General features: G+C 36.0%; 1 protein-coding gene across 1 annotated transcript in view; it reads right to left on the bottom strand.

Annotated features, from left to right (window-relative positions):
* Nucleotides 1–269: 269 nt before the first annotated feature.
* Nucleotides 270–12,928, bottom strand: part of LOC126250116 (clustered mitochondria protein homolog) — a 355,920-nt gene continuing 343,261 nt past the window's right edge. Inside the window, exons 22-23 of the mRNA XM_049951533.1 lie at nt 11,325–11,533; nt 270–6,081 (exon numbers count right to left, since the gene is read on the bottom strand). Of these exons, the coding sequence (XP_049807490.1) occupies nt 5,937–6,081; nt 11,325–11,533 (354 nt within the window). The 3' untranslated portion in view covers nt 270–5,936. The remainder of the gene's footprint in view (nt 6,082–11,324; nt 11,534–12,928) is intronic.

The following is a 12,928-nucleotide window of genomic DNA, read 5'->3' as shown; positions in this document are numbered from 1 at the left end:
CACTAATTTTTACTTTCAGCATTCGATGTAATTTTAAATGACATATTTTACTTAAATTGTGATTTTTACAGATGACTTGAATCCACTTGACAAGTTGTGCTTATGATGAGAAAAGTCAACATAAGTCCTTAATGACATTTTCGTTCAAATAGTCTGTACATATCTACAGCCATTTGAAATCTGGTAGAAAACAAAAGGTACGAAGTTAAAGTAAGCTTTCATATTGTAGACAGGATTCCCATATATAGGTGTGCTAATCAGAACACAAGTCATGTAAAAATTTCTATTTTATTTATGACATGATCAGATGCACATTTTATGGCTCCTGCCCCTAGAGTATCAAATTTTTCATTTCCTACAGATGTTCCTCATTCCAGAATAATTACTCAGATTTCTCTAAACATACTTTTCATCATCTCACAGCATAAAGCAGTTTCTAACACTTCTCTGGACCCTCCTTAATTACAGAATTTAAAAAGCACACAACCATATACCATTTGCTATCAGCATATTACAGATGAATACTAGAGTTTTCAGTGAGTTTCAGTCCTTTTTATTTTTATGATTATTGCTCCGTGAATGCAAATTTCTTTTATATTGTACAAAAAGTATAACAAAATGCCAAATGAGACAACTATACACCAGTGGCTCATTAGCCAAACTTTTACCGCTAGCACTATTGTGTCTGAGATAAAGTTAATCTATCAAATGAAACTGAATTACAATTTCAAAATTGTGATCATCTTATCTCTTACAGCAATGTTTTTCACTTTATGATCTCCTGTAAAAGTTTCTAGAAAGAGATGCATTATCGGAACACATGTTCTAATGAACAGATATTCTGAAAAATGGGGGTCACACTCTTCAATGTGGTAAAAAAGGAGGCTTCAGTTTCCTTCTTTTTTTGTGTGATAACTAGTAAACAGGACGGAACAGCAGCAATTCAGTCAAAATAGCAGAAATGCACATTATTATTATTATTATTATTAGGAAAGAACATGATCAAATACAAACTTATAGTGAATTTAAGGAGCAACACACAAACATAGGTACCTAAAAATGGTGAGAACATTTATCATGTAGTATTCTTATGAAATCTGTTCTATGAAACTGTTTATACAGTGTGAGACTGACAACATTCACATTTTGAATGCCATTTTACATGCTTCTTTTGCTGAGAAATGTGAACAATCAACCCCTATATGTCCCTTGAATTTCTAAACTATTGCTGCTTAATATGCTTGTTGATCTTTCCTCAAATTTTAAGGTTCAAACTTCTCAATCAAGTGCCTAAAAAGCTGCATAATTCACATCACCAGTTCTCATAATTCACCTGGCAGAATGAGCAGAATATGTATTTCAGATTTAAATACTCAGAAATTCTCTTACACTGGCAGTGACTAAAAAACCACTTCACCCTATGGAGTTATTAATTGAATACTACATAAATTGTAAAATTTATTCGATGCCCATTTAGTAAATTGGGGATAATGCTGAAAGACTGCAAGTATTGAACAGCAACTTAAAATGAATGAATTCTAAGAATTTGAACACCTCTTAACAGTCACAACTAGCTGAAAACAAATTTAACTGTATGAATTTAAAATACTGCCACAGGTAAGTCCTTTGAGGCTCAGTTTCACCTTTTCTCTTTCTGTAAGCAGTTTAGAATAGTGGGAGAGGACCAGCACTCATTTTAATGTTTCCTAATTTATTTCATATGTACTCCCATAAGATTGACACTATCAATTTTAATTTACATAGTGATTCCAAACTTTGATTTACTGAACAGTACGTCATTAAACAAAACATTACTACGAAAAAAATCTTGTTGAGTCTGTAGTTCAGTTTATTTAAACTATTGTTTTAACAAACAATTGTAATTTAGATTGGTAATTTAGCTGGGTATAAATGTGAAGCCAGTTGCTTTTTTGGATTTTAGATACAATTTATTGTATCATTAATTAGTTGTAAAGCCACAGCACGCTCATCAGATGGAGGTGTTACAGTAACAACATTGTATTTACACCTCATGTTTACATTCTGTGTACAAGTGTGATACCAAGTGAAGCTAAACACTGTGTATATTTGTGTGCACTCAATAATGTACATTGTGGGTATAAATTTGCTATGGATACCACAACGCAGTGCACTGTAATTAGCAAAAATATATCATCATTTCTGTTTCATAAACGTTTTGTTATCAGTTATTAAATTTCAGTCATTTCAGCCAGCCTCATCACCATACAGTCTAGCTACATTTGGTCCATGATGTAGTGCTCCTGTAACACCATCTGATCATGAGCCTCCAATGCCTTAAAAACTAGTTAATGGCACAACAAAACTTATCTAAAATCCAAAAAAGTGACTGGTTGCATATTTATGCACAAATAAATTGCCAGTTTAAATCACAGTTGCAGTTCGTCATCCATAATGGGTATACTGAAACTGTAATTTACTTTTACTACAGCTAAATTCTTAGGTACTGGGTAACAGTGCTTTTACATATTTCTTCTCTGTGGAAGTGCTGTAATTCAGACATATCAGTAAAGGTTTTCTAGGTTTTCTCTTGTCACATCAGTAAGAATATGACCAATTCTAACAGTGTTTCGTATATCAATGAAATTTATAATATGGTGAACTACTCTCATTGAGACTGATATAACAACATATCTTGTGCCGTAAGAGAGATGACATTTGAGGAATTGGTCTTCTCATGTTCGTGACCTTGTAGGGAACAATCTCCGTAAACACTTGTGGTCTCAGATTTCATATCCAATACTACATAACTTCTTTGAAAAATTTTGATATTCACAATAATAGCTCCTTCCTTCAGTGAAAAGGCCCATTCAGATAAAAAAAATTGCATAATTTCAAATTAAGTGCATTATTAATTTTATTAAATCACTGAGCAAACAACTAATTTACTGGTTGAACTTTAACTGATTGTGTGCTTTTCAAATTTTCAGTAGTTTCTGTAACAATGATAAAAATGTGCAACAGTAAATGAATGACTAGTCAATGCTTACAAAAGAATGAAACAATGTGTAATGTAAACACTCATATCAAAAGGTTAACCTCACTTATTATGCACAATGAGATATGTATTCAAAAATTATTATTTTTTCCAGTTTACATTATTTAAGGCACACTACATTTATCAAGAGCGCAATGTAAGAACAATGCTGAATCATTTTTTTCAGCTACATGTAACATTCAGACATAAAACTATAGATCTATGTTCCTGAATGTGACGAACAGAATGAGTTTTTAAGTATCCTTCGATGCATAAGTGAGAACTTATTTAGCACCAATCACAGCAGTCTCTGATTCATAAAGAATTGGAAGCATCACCTGTAAGCCTCAACTTTGTTAGTGAATACCACAGACTCACTCTAAAGAAAACCACGCCTTATTAACAAAAACGAAGAAACCATTTCTTTAAACAGAATACACTCCTTATACATGTTAATTTTCATTGAATATTTTGTTGCTTATTTTATGAAACTGAACACCAAGACTGTCACAATATCATGACTTGTTTGAATGGTGCGCATTCTTAATATGCATTCAGATGAGAATAATTCTATTCCTGGAACTATAGCAGTGATACTCTTAATATAATTAACAACCTTGAAAAATCTGCATGTTCCATTATTGCTGTGGAAGCTGTATTCTCCAGGAGTATACAATTTTATTTTTGACACTCATTTTTAATGGAAATGAATTACATTTTTTGAACTAACGGAAATACTTTTAACCATTTCCAGCACCAGGACTGTATGCTGTTATGAAGTGTTAAAAATGTGTGAAAACTATTATGGAATGTCAACTAATTGGATACAGTACAAAGTACCTACTCAGCAAAATAAGTTCACTACAATATTTACAAAAATACTATACTGCCATCGAAAGTTTAAAATTCAAACATTAAGCAACAGCCAAAAGAACTATAAAACTATAATTTTTCAGAATACCTAACAACTATATAAAAAAGATAAATCAGGTCTCTAGTCAGTACATGCTACTAATCACTAACATATTCACACTTCTTCAGGAAGAACTACTACTATGCATATGCAATGAAACAACTCTTTGGCTTTACACAGTAACACCAACAACTTCCTCAGAACACAGGCTGCAACTGTTAAATAACCTGTCATTTAAACTTTATTCATTTAAAAAATAGTTTGTGGTGAGCATTTACAGAAAAAACAAAAACACCTGCGTGTAAAGTATCAGAATATTTTAGTGAAACCAATATGAGATTCTTCAACTCTCAGAAATAAGATGTACGATGCGCGCACAATATGCATGACTTCTTACAATGGTATACATCAATCAAACACAATGGCTAGGAAATAAAAGCAGAACATTATGTAAATGGAAAAGATATGTATACGAAATAGTGTGTGACTGAATTGCAGTATATGTCAACAATAGTAAAGAGCTACTATTGTGTCTGATGAAATGGCAACCCTATTGCATGATTAGGTTTTCAGATAATTCAGTGAACATTATTACTATTCTTCTTCACTGAAAATCTTTTCTGCAAAGAAAAATCAAACAAAACTAGTTCAGAACTATTGAATTTATGGCAGACATTCAAATGAATTCAGGTAATAAGTGTTTCACAGTAGCTATCAACTTCGTAACATTCTTCTGCAGGATGCGCTGTGCTTCTATATTTAAAAAAAATTGCTTTAATCATAAGGAAGCTCGACTTCTGTAGAAAATTTGTAGTTTCTCAAGCATGACGAATAATGAATGACTAGATATTTTATTAGAACATCAGTGACGTGTAAATGCTCACCACTCTGTTTTTGTCCAATAGAATCACAAGTTTTTAATGTACAGACGTGAAATAAAAACTACTACTTATCAGTGCAGCTCAACAACAGATGATAACAGGTATGTAACAGCAATAATAACGTATCCTGAGTAGTCAGTTTCAACAACATCACCCAACCATAAATACAAGTTATAAATTTAGTGTACATTCTATAATAGAATCTTTCACCAATGGTACCTTTTTCAATCCCCAGTACCAAAATACCTAGTCATTGTTTGCATGACCATCATTAACAGAAAACAAAGAGAAACTACCTCTCTCATTACGAGAGAGGGAAAAATGATACAATTCACAAGTGCAAAGCCATCTTAGGCACAATGCACATGTTTCACATTTTTCTCAACACCTCACAGGAATACTCAAATGCATTCTGATGTGGTATTACAAATAACATGTAACAAGTATTGCTATTTAAGTCCACAGGTAACAACAAGAGAACAGATAAACGTATGCAACAAAGTTACAAAAACCCATTTATATATAATTTCTTGTATTTTTAAAAAATAAAATACTGTATGCATTAGCCCAAAAGGTGTCTCACTGTACATAATGCATATATAACATTAACACTGTTTCTCAAATAGTAACAATAAAATCAGTAACAATTTACTGACTCCATCACACACGCACACACAAACTAGGCCACTTCCAGTTACTTGCCCCTGGGCACTATTTGACAGCTGCAGAGGATTCCAGCACAACACAATGCTTTGCACTTGTGTTCTTGTATGGACAGACTATTTGTAACCCAGAAGAATGGTGTGCTGCAGCTTCTAGGAACACAGCTCCTAATAAATTTGTCACAGAGATACAAAAACAGAGCTGAGAGTTAACTCCTATGGCACTCTGGGATAAACTGAAAACTTACAGCTCTGGTGTACACTTGTCATTTTCCACAAATGTATGTCAAGTACTGACAGTAGGCACACACTCACATCACTTATTTCACTCTTCGCTTTTTTCCCTTGCAGTTTTACACCTTTACCCTTGTCACTGGACTCTTAGTAATCTGCTCTGAAATCATTGCCTTGTCTGTACACACGATGAATGCACTATGGCCTCACTAAGCCTTTACAGCCTGTTTTCAACTTGATTTCACAACTTTTTTCTTTTCAGCATCTTTTATTACTTCTGAAAGAATCTCAGATTTTTCGTCCAAGAGTGCTGGAGAAGATTCCTTCAGCTGTCGCTTCTCAATTTCAGCCTTGAAATTTTCGATGTCTTGCTGACTGCAAAAGAAATTGGGGCTATTAATAAGGAAATAAAGAACACACACCAGTAATGACAAAAAGAAGTACACAATGGGACATATAATAATCATCATATTATTAAGTAAACAAGTACAGAAAATCTTTACATTAACAGAGGATCACCCAATATCTGTAGTAACAAAAACAATAAGCAATAAAATATGCAAGGTTTGCATAAATAGTATACTTGTGATAGCAATAAACATTTAAGTACTGAAGACAAGCCATAGGTTAGTTATACAATTAATTTACATATCAAACATAAATCATAACAATAATGAAGTTCCAAGAGGTTAAAAGCATTAGTAATACTGTAGAAGGTGATTTATTGCAGGCTAACATTAACAGATTGCTGCTAATCAAATTTATGATATACCCATCTAAATCTAAATCTACATCTACATACATACTCTTCAAGCCACCACACAGCGCATGGTGTACCACTGCTGTTCCACTCAAAAATGGAGCAAGGAAAAAAAAAAAAGGACTTTCTTTATGCCTCAATATGAGCCCTGAATTCCCATATCTTGTCTTTGTGGTTCTTACGTGAAACACACATCAGCAGCAGCAGAATCAGTCTGCAGTCAGTCACAAAAGCAACTTATCTAAATTTTTCTCAACAGTGTTTTGTGACAAGAATTTCATCTTCCCTCCAGAGATTCCCATTTGAGTTCACGGATCATCTCTGTAGTACAATTTAAAGTCATATGATACTGCTGATTGAACCTACCATCACAACTCCAGCAGCACACCTCAGAATTGTTTTGATATCTTCCTTTAACATTACCTGGTGTGGCTCCCAAACACTCTAGCAGTACTCAACAATTGGTCGCTCTAGTGTTCTGTATGGGGTGCCCATTGTAAGTGAGCTAAACTTTCCTAGAATTCTTCCAATAAACTGAAGTCGATCATTTGCCTTTCGTATTACTGATCTCACTTGCTCATTCCATTTCATATTACTTTGCAGCTCTATGCCTAGATATTTAAATGACGTGGCTGTGCCAACCAACACACCACTAATATTGTATTTGAATGTTACGGGATTGTTTATCCTACTCATCTCCATTAAAGTGTATTTTTTCTACATGTAGATCAAACTGTCATGCATCACACAAATAGAAGTTTTGTCCAGATCATCCTGCAGTCACCCAAAAACAGTACTTTCCCATACACATCATCACTGAACAGTTGTATATTGCTGCTCACCCTATCCATCAGGTCATTTATGTGCAGATAACATGAGTGGTCCCAGCATGAGAGTTGGAAATATTAACATTTTCTGATTCCCGTTCAAATTTCACATATTGTCTGTCATATATGGAACATCATTTATGAATTTCTGTCAACTTTCTGCCGCATGCCATATCATTTTTTGTAGTTCCTGTGCCTTTACACAAGGGGTATTAATTTCAACGACAAATTTTTACTGTCATTTTCAACTTGCTTACCATCAGTCACCATTCGAATAAGTACATATGAGAGATATCTGAAAAGTAAACTCAGTTGGGCTATAAATGAAATACTGGACTGCTTAAAGCAAATTTATTAGAAAATGTCTTGTATTATTTCTCTACGTAATCACCATTCGTATACAAGGGGTGGACAAATGTATGGAAACACGAAAAACACAACACATTACCATGCCTAATGTGGTGTAGAACAACTGTTGCCATTCAAAACATCTTCCAGCCTTCTCAGAATGGGTAAATACAGGTCCTGTATGGTTTCTGAGAGCATCTTTTATCAGTTTTCCTGCAAACTAGTGCCAAATTCAGGTAATGGTGATGGAGATGGATAGTGATCATACACCTTTCTCTCCTGTGGTTGCCAGAAGAGATGCGACAATTCATCCTAACGCTCACAAAACCAATCCTAGACTATGCGAGCTGTGTGAACAGAGGACCTTGTTGTCTTAGAAAACAGCATCATCATTGGTGAACAAACACAGTAACATGGGATGGACCCAATCAGCAAAAGTGATCGCATAATTGTCGGCAGCAATGCTACCTCACAGAATAACAGTGGGGGATCATGGAATACCATGATGTGGCTGCCCAAATCGTCACCAGACTTCCATCATGTTTCACACTTGGGACATAAACTCAGCCAGAAGTTGAAAACAGTGTGAAACAAGACTCATCCAATCAAATAGCGCCCTTCCGTTGCTACACAGTCAAGGTTTTATGGCTCCGGCACCATGTTATCCTGTTACATGTGTTTGAACCAGTAATGAGTGGTTTTGGAATTCCAGCTAACCCTGCTATTCCCTGCTTATGGAGCTCCCTTTATGTTGTTTTGGTGCTGACAGGGTTTATGAAAGCAACATTCAGTTCTGTTGTGACCTTTGTAGCTATTATCCCCTCTTCAATGACTGTCCATCATAATCACTTAACAGAGTTTTGTCTGTGTTGTGACTCAGTGGATGATGATTTTTCCACCTTCCCTGTATGCGGTATAAATCTTCAATATAGTGCATCTTGAAATAGCAAACCCTTCTGCTATCTTTGTTATGGAAGCATCCACCATAAGAGCATCAGAAATTTGCCCACCTTCGAATTCATTTAGCTCTGGCATAATGCACTCACAACTACAGAGGAAACTCTTCAGACCATGAATGACAATATACTGAGAACATTGCACAGTTGATGTTTATGGGCAAATACGACAGTGCAACCTGCAGGCTTAGCTAGCATCTGCATGTATGTTCAAGCAGGCATGAATGGCATACTCTGTGTATGCTTTTATTTCCTACTGAGTTGACAAATCCTTCTTTATAAAATTCTGCCACAGTAGATAGCAGCCACATCATGGCAATATGTAAGTTCTTTGTCAGAAGCAAAGCATTGGAACCTAACCACTTTTTTACATGCTTGAAGAAGTAGAAATCTCTTTGAAGTAAGTCTGGGCTATACAGCACAATATAAGAAGTGTATCATTGGAATCAACAATAATTCTTTGTTTGCCAGGCAGTGCCAAGCAGTGTCATGCAAAACACTACACTGGCAATAAAAAAACAGGGCCACTTTTTTGAATGATTGTCTTTTGAAAGTCTCGCAGAAGTTTTTGAATTTTCTCATCCTCTGGTGTTACATAAAACTGAGAAACAAGAATCATTTAACAGAACAAAAAATTACAGCCACAATCTTCCTGGCTGACAGAGTCTGGCACATTTTTATTTGTTATATGTTGGGTGAAGTGCAGTGACACCATACCACAGATTGCTGTTTTAGCTTAAGAAACCCATGTCTCATCCCATCAATTCTTTTTAGTTTATCATCTCTTTCTACACTGTAATGAGAAAGGAAGTCCAGGGAGTTGTTATCTGCTGAATTTTATAGTTCTCGGGAAGGAGCTTTGGAACTCCATAAACATATGGCTTGCGGCTTAAGACTTATCTTAGAAGAAAGAATAAGGAAAGGCAAACCTACGTTTCTAGCATTTGTAGACTTAGAGAAAGCTTTTGACAATGTTGACTGGAATATTCTCTTTGAAATTGTAAAGGTGGCAGGGGTAAAATACAGGGAGGAGCGAAAGGCTATTTACAATTTGTACAGAAAGCAGATGGCAGTTATAAGAGTCGAGGGGTATGAAAGGGAAGCAGCGGTTGGGAAGGGAGTGAGACAGGGTTGTAGCCTCTCCCCGATGTTATTCAATCTGTATATTGAGCAAGCAGTGAAGGAAACAAAAGAAAAATTTGGAACAGGTATTAAAATCCATGGAGAAGAAATACAAACTTTGAGGTTCGCCGATGACATTGTAATTCTGTCAGAGACAGCAAAGGACTTGGAAGAGCAGGTGAACGGAATGGACAGTGTCTTGAAAGGAGCGTATAAGATGAAAATCAACGAAGGCAAAACGAGGATAATGGAATGTAGTCGAATTAAGTCTGGTGATGCTGAGGGAATTAGATTAGGAAATGAGACACTTAAAGTAGTAAAGGAGTTTTGCTATTTGGGGAGCAAAATAACTGATGATGGTCGAAGTAGAGAGGATATAAAAGGTAGACTGGCAATGGCAAGAAAATCGTTTCTGAAGAAGAGAAATTTGTTAACATCGAGTATAGATTTAAGTGTCAGGAAGTCGTTTCTGAAAGTATTTGTATGGAGTGTAGCCATGTATGGAAGTGAAACGTGGACAATAAATTGTTTAGACAAGAAGAGAATAGAAGCTTTCGAAATGTGGTGCTACAGAAGAATGCTGAAGATTAGATGGGTAGATCACATAACTAACGAGGAGGTGTTGAATAGGATTGGGGAGAAGAAAAGTTTGTGGCACAACTTGATAAGAAGAAGGGACCAGTTGGTAGGACATGTTCTGAGGCATCAAGGGATCACAAATTTAGCATTGGAGGGCAGTGTGGAGGGTAAAAATCATAGAGGGCGACCAAGAGATGAATACACTAAGCAAATTCAGAAGGACGTAGGTTGCAGCAAATACTGGGAGATGAAGCTTGCACAGGATAGAGTAGCATGGAGAGCTGCATCAAACCAGTCTCAGGACTGAAGACCACTACAACAACAACCCTAGTCATGTGGTCACAACAGTTTGCAACCTTCCCACTCTTAAATGACAAAATCAACACTTTACTTATTCATTCATCCTATTTCATCCATACACAGCGTAAATTTTGTTCTGAATGTAACAGCTTTGAAATTTCTGCCACTAAATACTGTATTGGGGAACAGATTTCACATCTGGTATGCTCATTTTCAGCAGCCACTTGACGATCTAGAAGTACTGTGCCTTTCTTACTGGCACAGTTCTAAGCACACTTACCCTACAGCACAAGTCAGTGTGGTAGTTGTTGACTGCTTACCATATTACATGAAAACTAAGTTTACTTTTCGGTTTGCCATTACAAAATGGTTCAAATGGCTCTGAGCACTATCGGACTTAACTTATGAGGTCATCAGACCCCTAGAACTTAGAACTACTTAAACCTAACTAACCTAAGGATATCACACACATCCATGCCCGAGGCAGGATTCAAACCTGCGACTGTAGCGGTCACACGGTTCCGGACTGTAGTGCCTAGAACCGCTCGGCCACCCTGGCCGGCTTAACATTACATTTTTAACCAGTTTTGAAAGCAGGTTACTGGTTCCATTTCCACATTTTCGATATGTAGAGAAGAACCAAAGAGCAGATGTGAACTTTATAAAGCATACATACAGGGGTGGTGGAGGGGGAGGATGAGAGAGAGAATTTCCAGTTTTACAAACCTGATCTGCACGAACAAAATTCCATTGATGACATTCAGCATATCAAGAACGCTGCCCATTGAAGGAGGTTGTATTTGTATTGGAGGCAATGTTGCCCCTGGTTTCCCCGTATAGATTTCGTTCATCTTTTTCTGTAACACCACAGCTTGAGATGTAAGGTGTCTAAGACAGTCCGAAGATTCTCGTGTCTTTTCATGCGATTCACCTAGCTGAAAGAAACAATTTTAAATTAAAATACATTGAAGGAAATTGAAGAAATTGAAGAAATTGAAAACTGGTTAACGAAAAAAGTACCAGTTGCATCACATAATTCATTAATATGGTATTCTGAATTTAGTGAAGAATTTACCTATGTCTGTGTTACAACAGGAGCATAGTGCTGGGGAAGCATTTACGCAGTTCAAAGCATATCACATTAAAACCAACCAGAGTGAAGAAGGAAATGTTCTTATACAGTGCAAAGAAACTTGAAAAGCGCTTAACGTTTCTATGAAACTAAGTATTACATATTTAAAGTGAGTAATGCTGTAGGTATGAAACTTCCATTTCCATGCACTCCCCGCCTCCCCTTTTTACCCCTATTTTCAAGGGGCCCTTGCAGACTGCACCTCTTCAGTTTTCTTCATATTTGTAAGATTTGAAAGTCAGTGACTGGATTTCACTTGCCTAAATCAGTGTGATGTAATTCCCAAGGAAACTCTAAACAACTGCCTTTGAAGTTTAAAAGAATTCAGAGCACTTTTAAGAACAAAAATCTTTGTAATTGTAAAGTTGCTGGTTCAAATCTCATTAGCAGTAACCTTCTTGTAACTTCCATTTAAATTCCATATCCATACTAAATAAAATTGTCAATTAACAAATATTGAATCAGAATTTTTTTATAAAAATGATAGCTTTTGATTTTTAATTATTAATTCCATGAAAATGTGAGTGCGGAATCATCATACTGAAAATAAAATATCTTTCCCCCTCCCCCCCCCCCCCCCAAGAGACTAAACAGTTCTATTGAAATCCCTTAAGTACAAACAAATTGAAAGAGTGTTGATCTGTAATGTCCCCTTCTTAGTTTCAATAATGTGAAAGTTTGCATCAGATATTAAGTCTTTTCATATGTAGGAAACAGTTTTGAGGTTATGGGAGACTATTGCAACAATGGTCAGAGCAGGACAGGGGACACATTAAACCAAGCAACATTCACCAAATAACCATAAGTTGCAAATGTTCCATTCTGCACACAAGAGCCATAAACAGCAGTCAGTCAACAACAAGTGAGAAGACGTTAGTCCCATGGCAAGGGGGTGAACCAAGTTGGGTGTGTCTGTTAGTGTACTTCTGCTAGACTTATCAGCTATTACACAGTGCTATGCTAGTTGTCATTTATTGTATCACGCTGCAATAATGAACCATGCACAGTTATGTAAACAGTGAGTTAGCCAACATTCATAATGCTTACAGAGCAGTAAGATGCTGCACTGTTGGTGCGAGAAGATGGTATGCTCAACATTTCCAAAACAGAAGACTACCAATACCCAAAAGATTTGCAACTGTACTAACGTCTGAGAGAAATGAGACTGCTTACATCCAGAAACCCCAATGCAGGATAG

This window comes from Schistocerca nitens, chromosome 1 (genome assembly GCF_023898315.1).
Source record: "Schistocerca nitens isolate TAMUIC-IGC-003100 chromosome 1, iqSchNite1.1, whole genome shotgun sequence".
Lineage (NCBI taxonomy): Eukaryota > Metazoa > Arthropoda > Insecta > Orthoptera > Acrididae > Schistocerca > Schistocerca nitens.
Note: the sequence above shows the minus strand (reverse complement) of the source record. Positions and strands in the feature narration are given on the sequence as shown.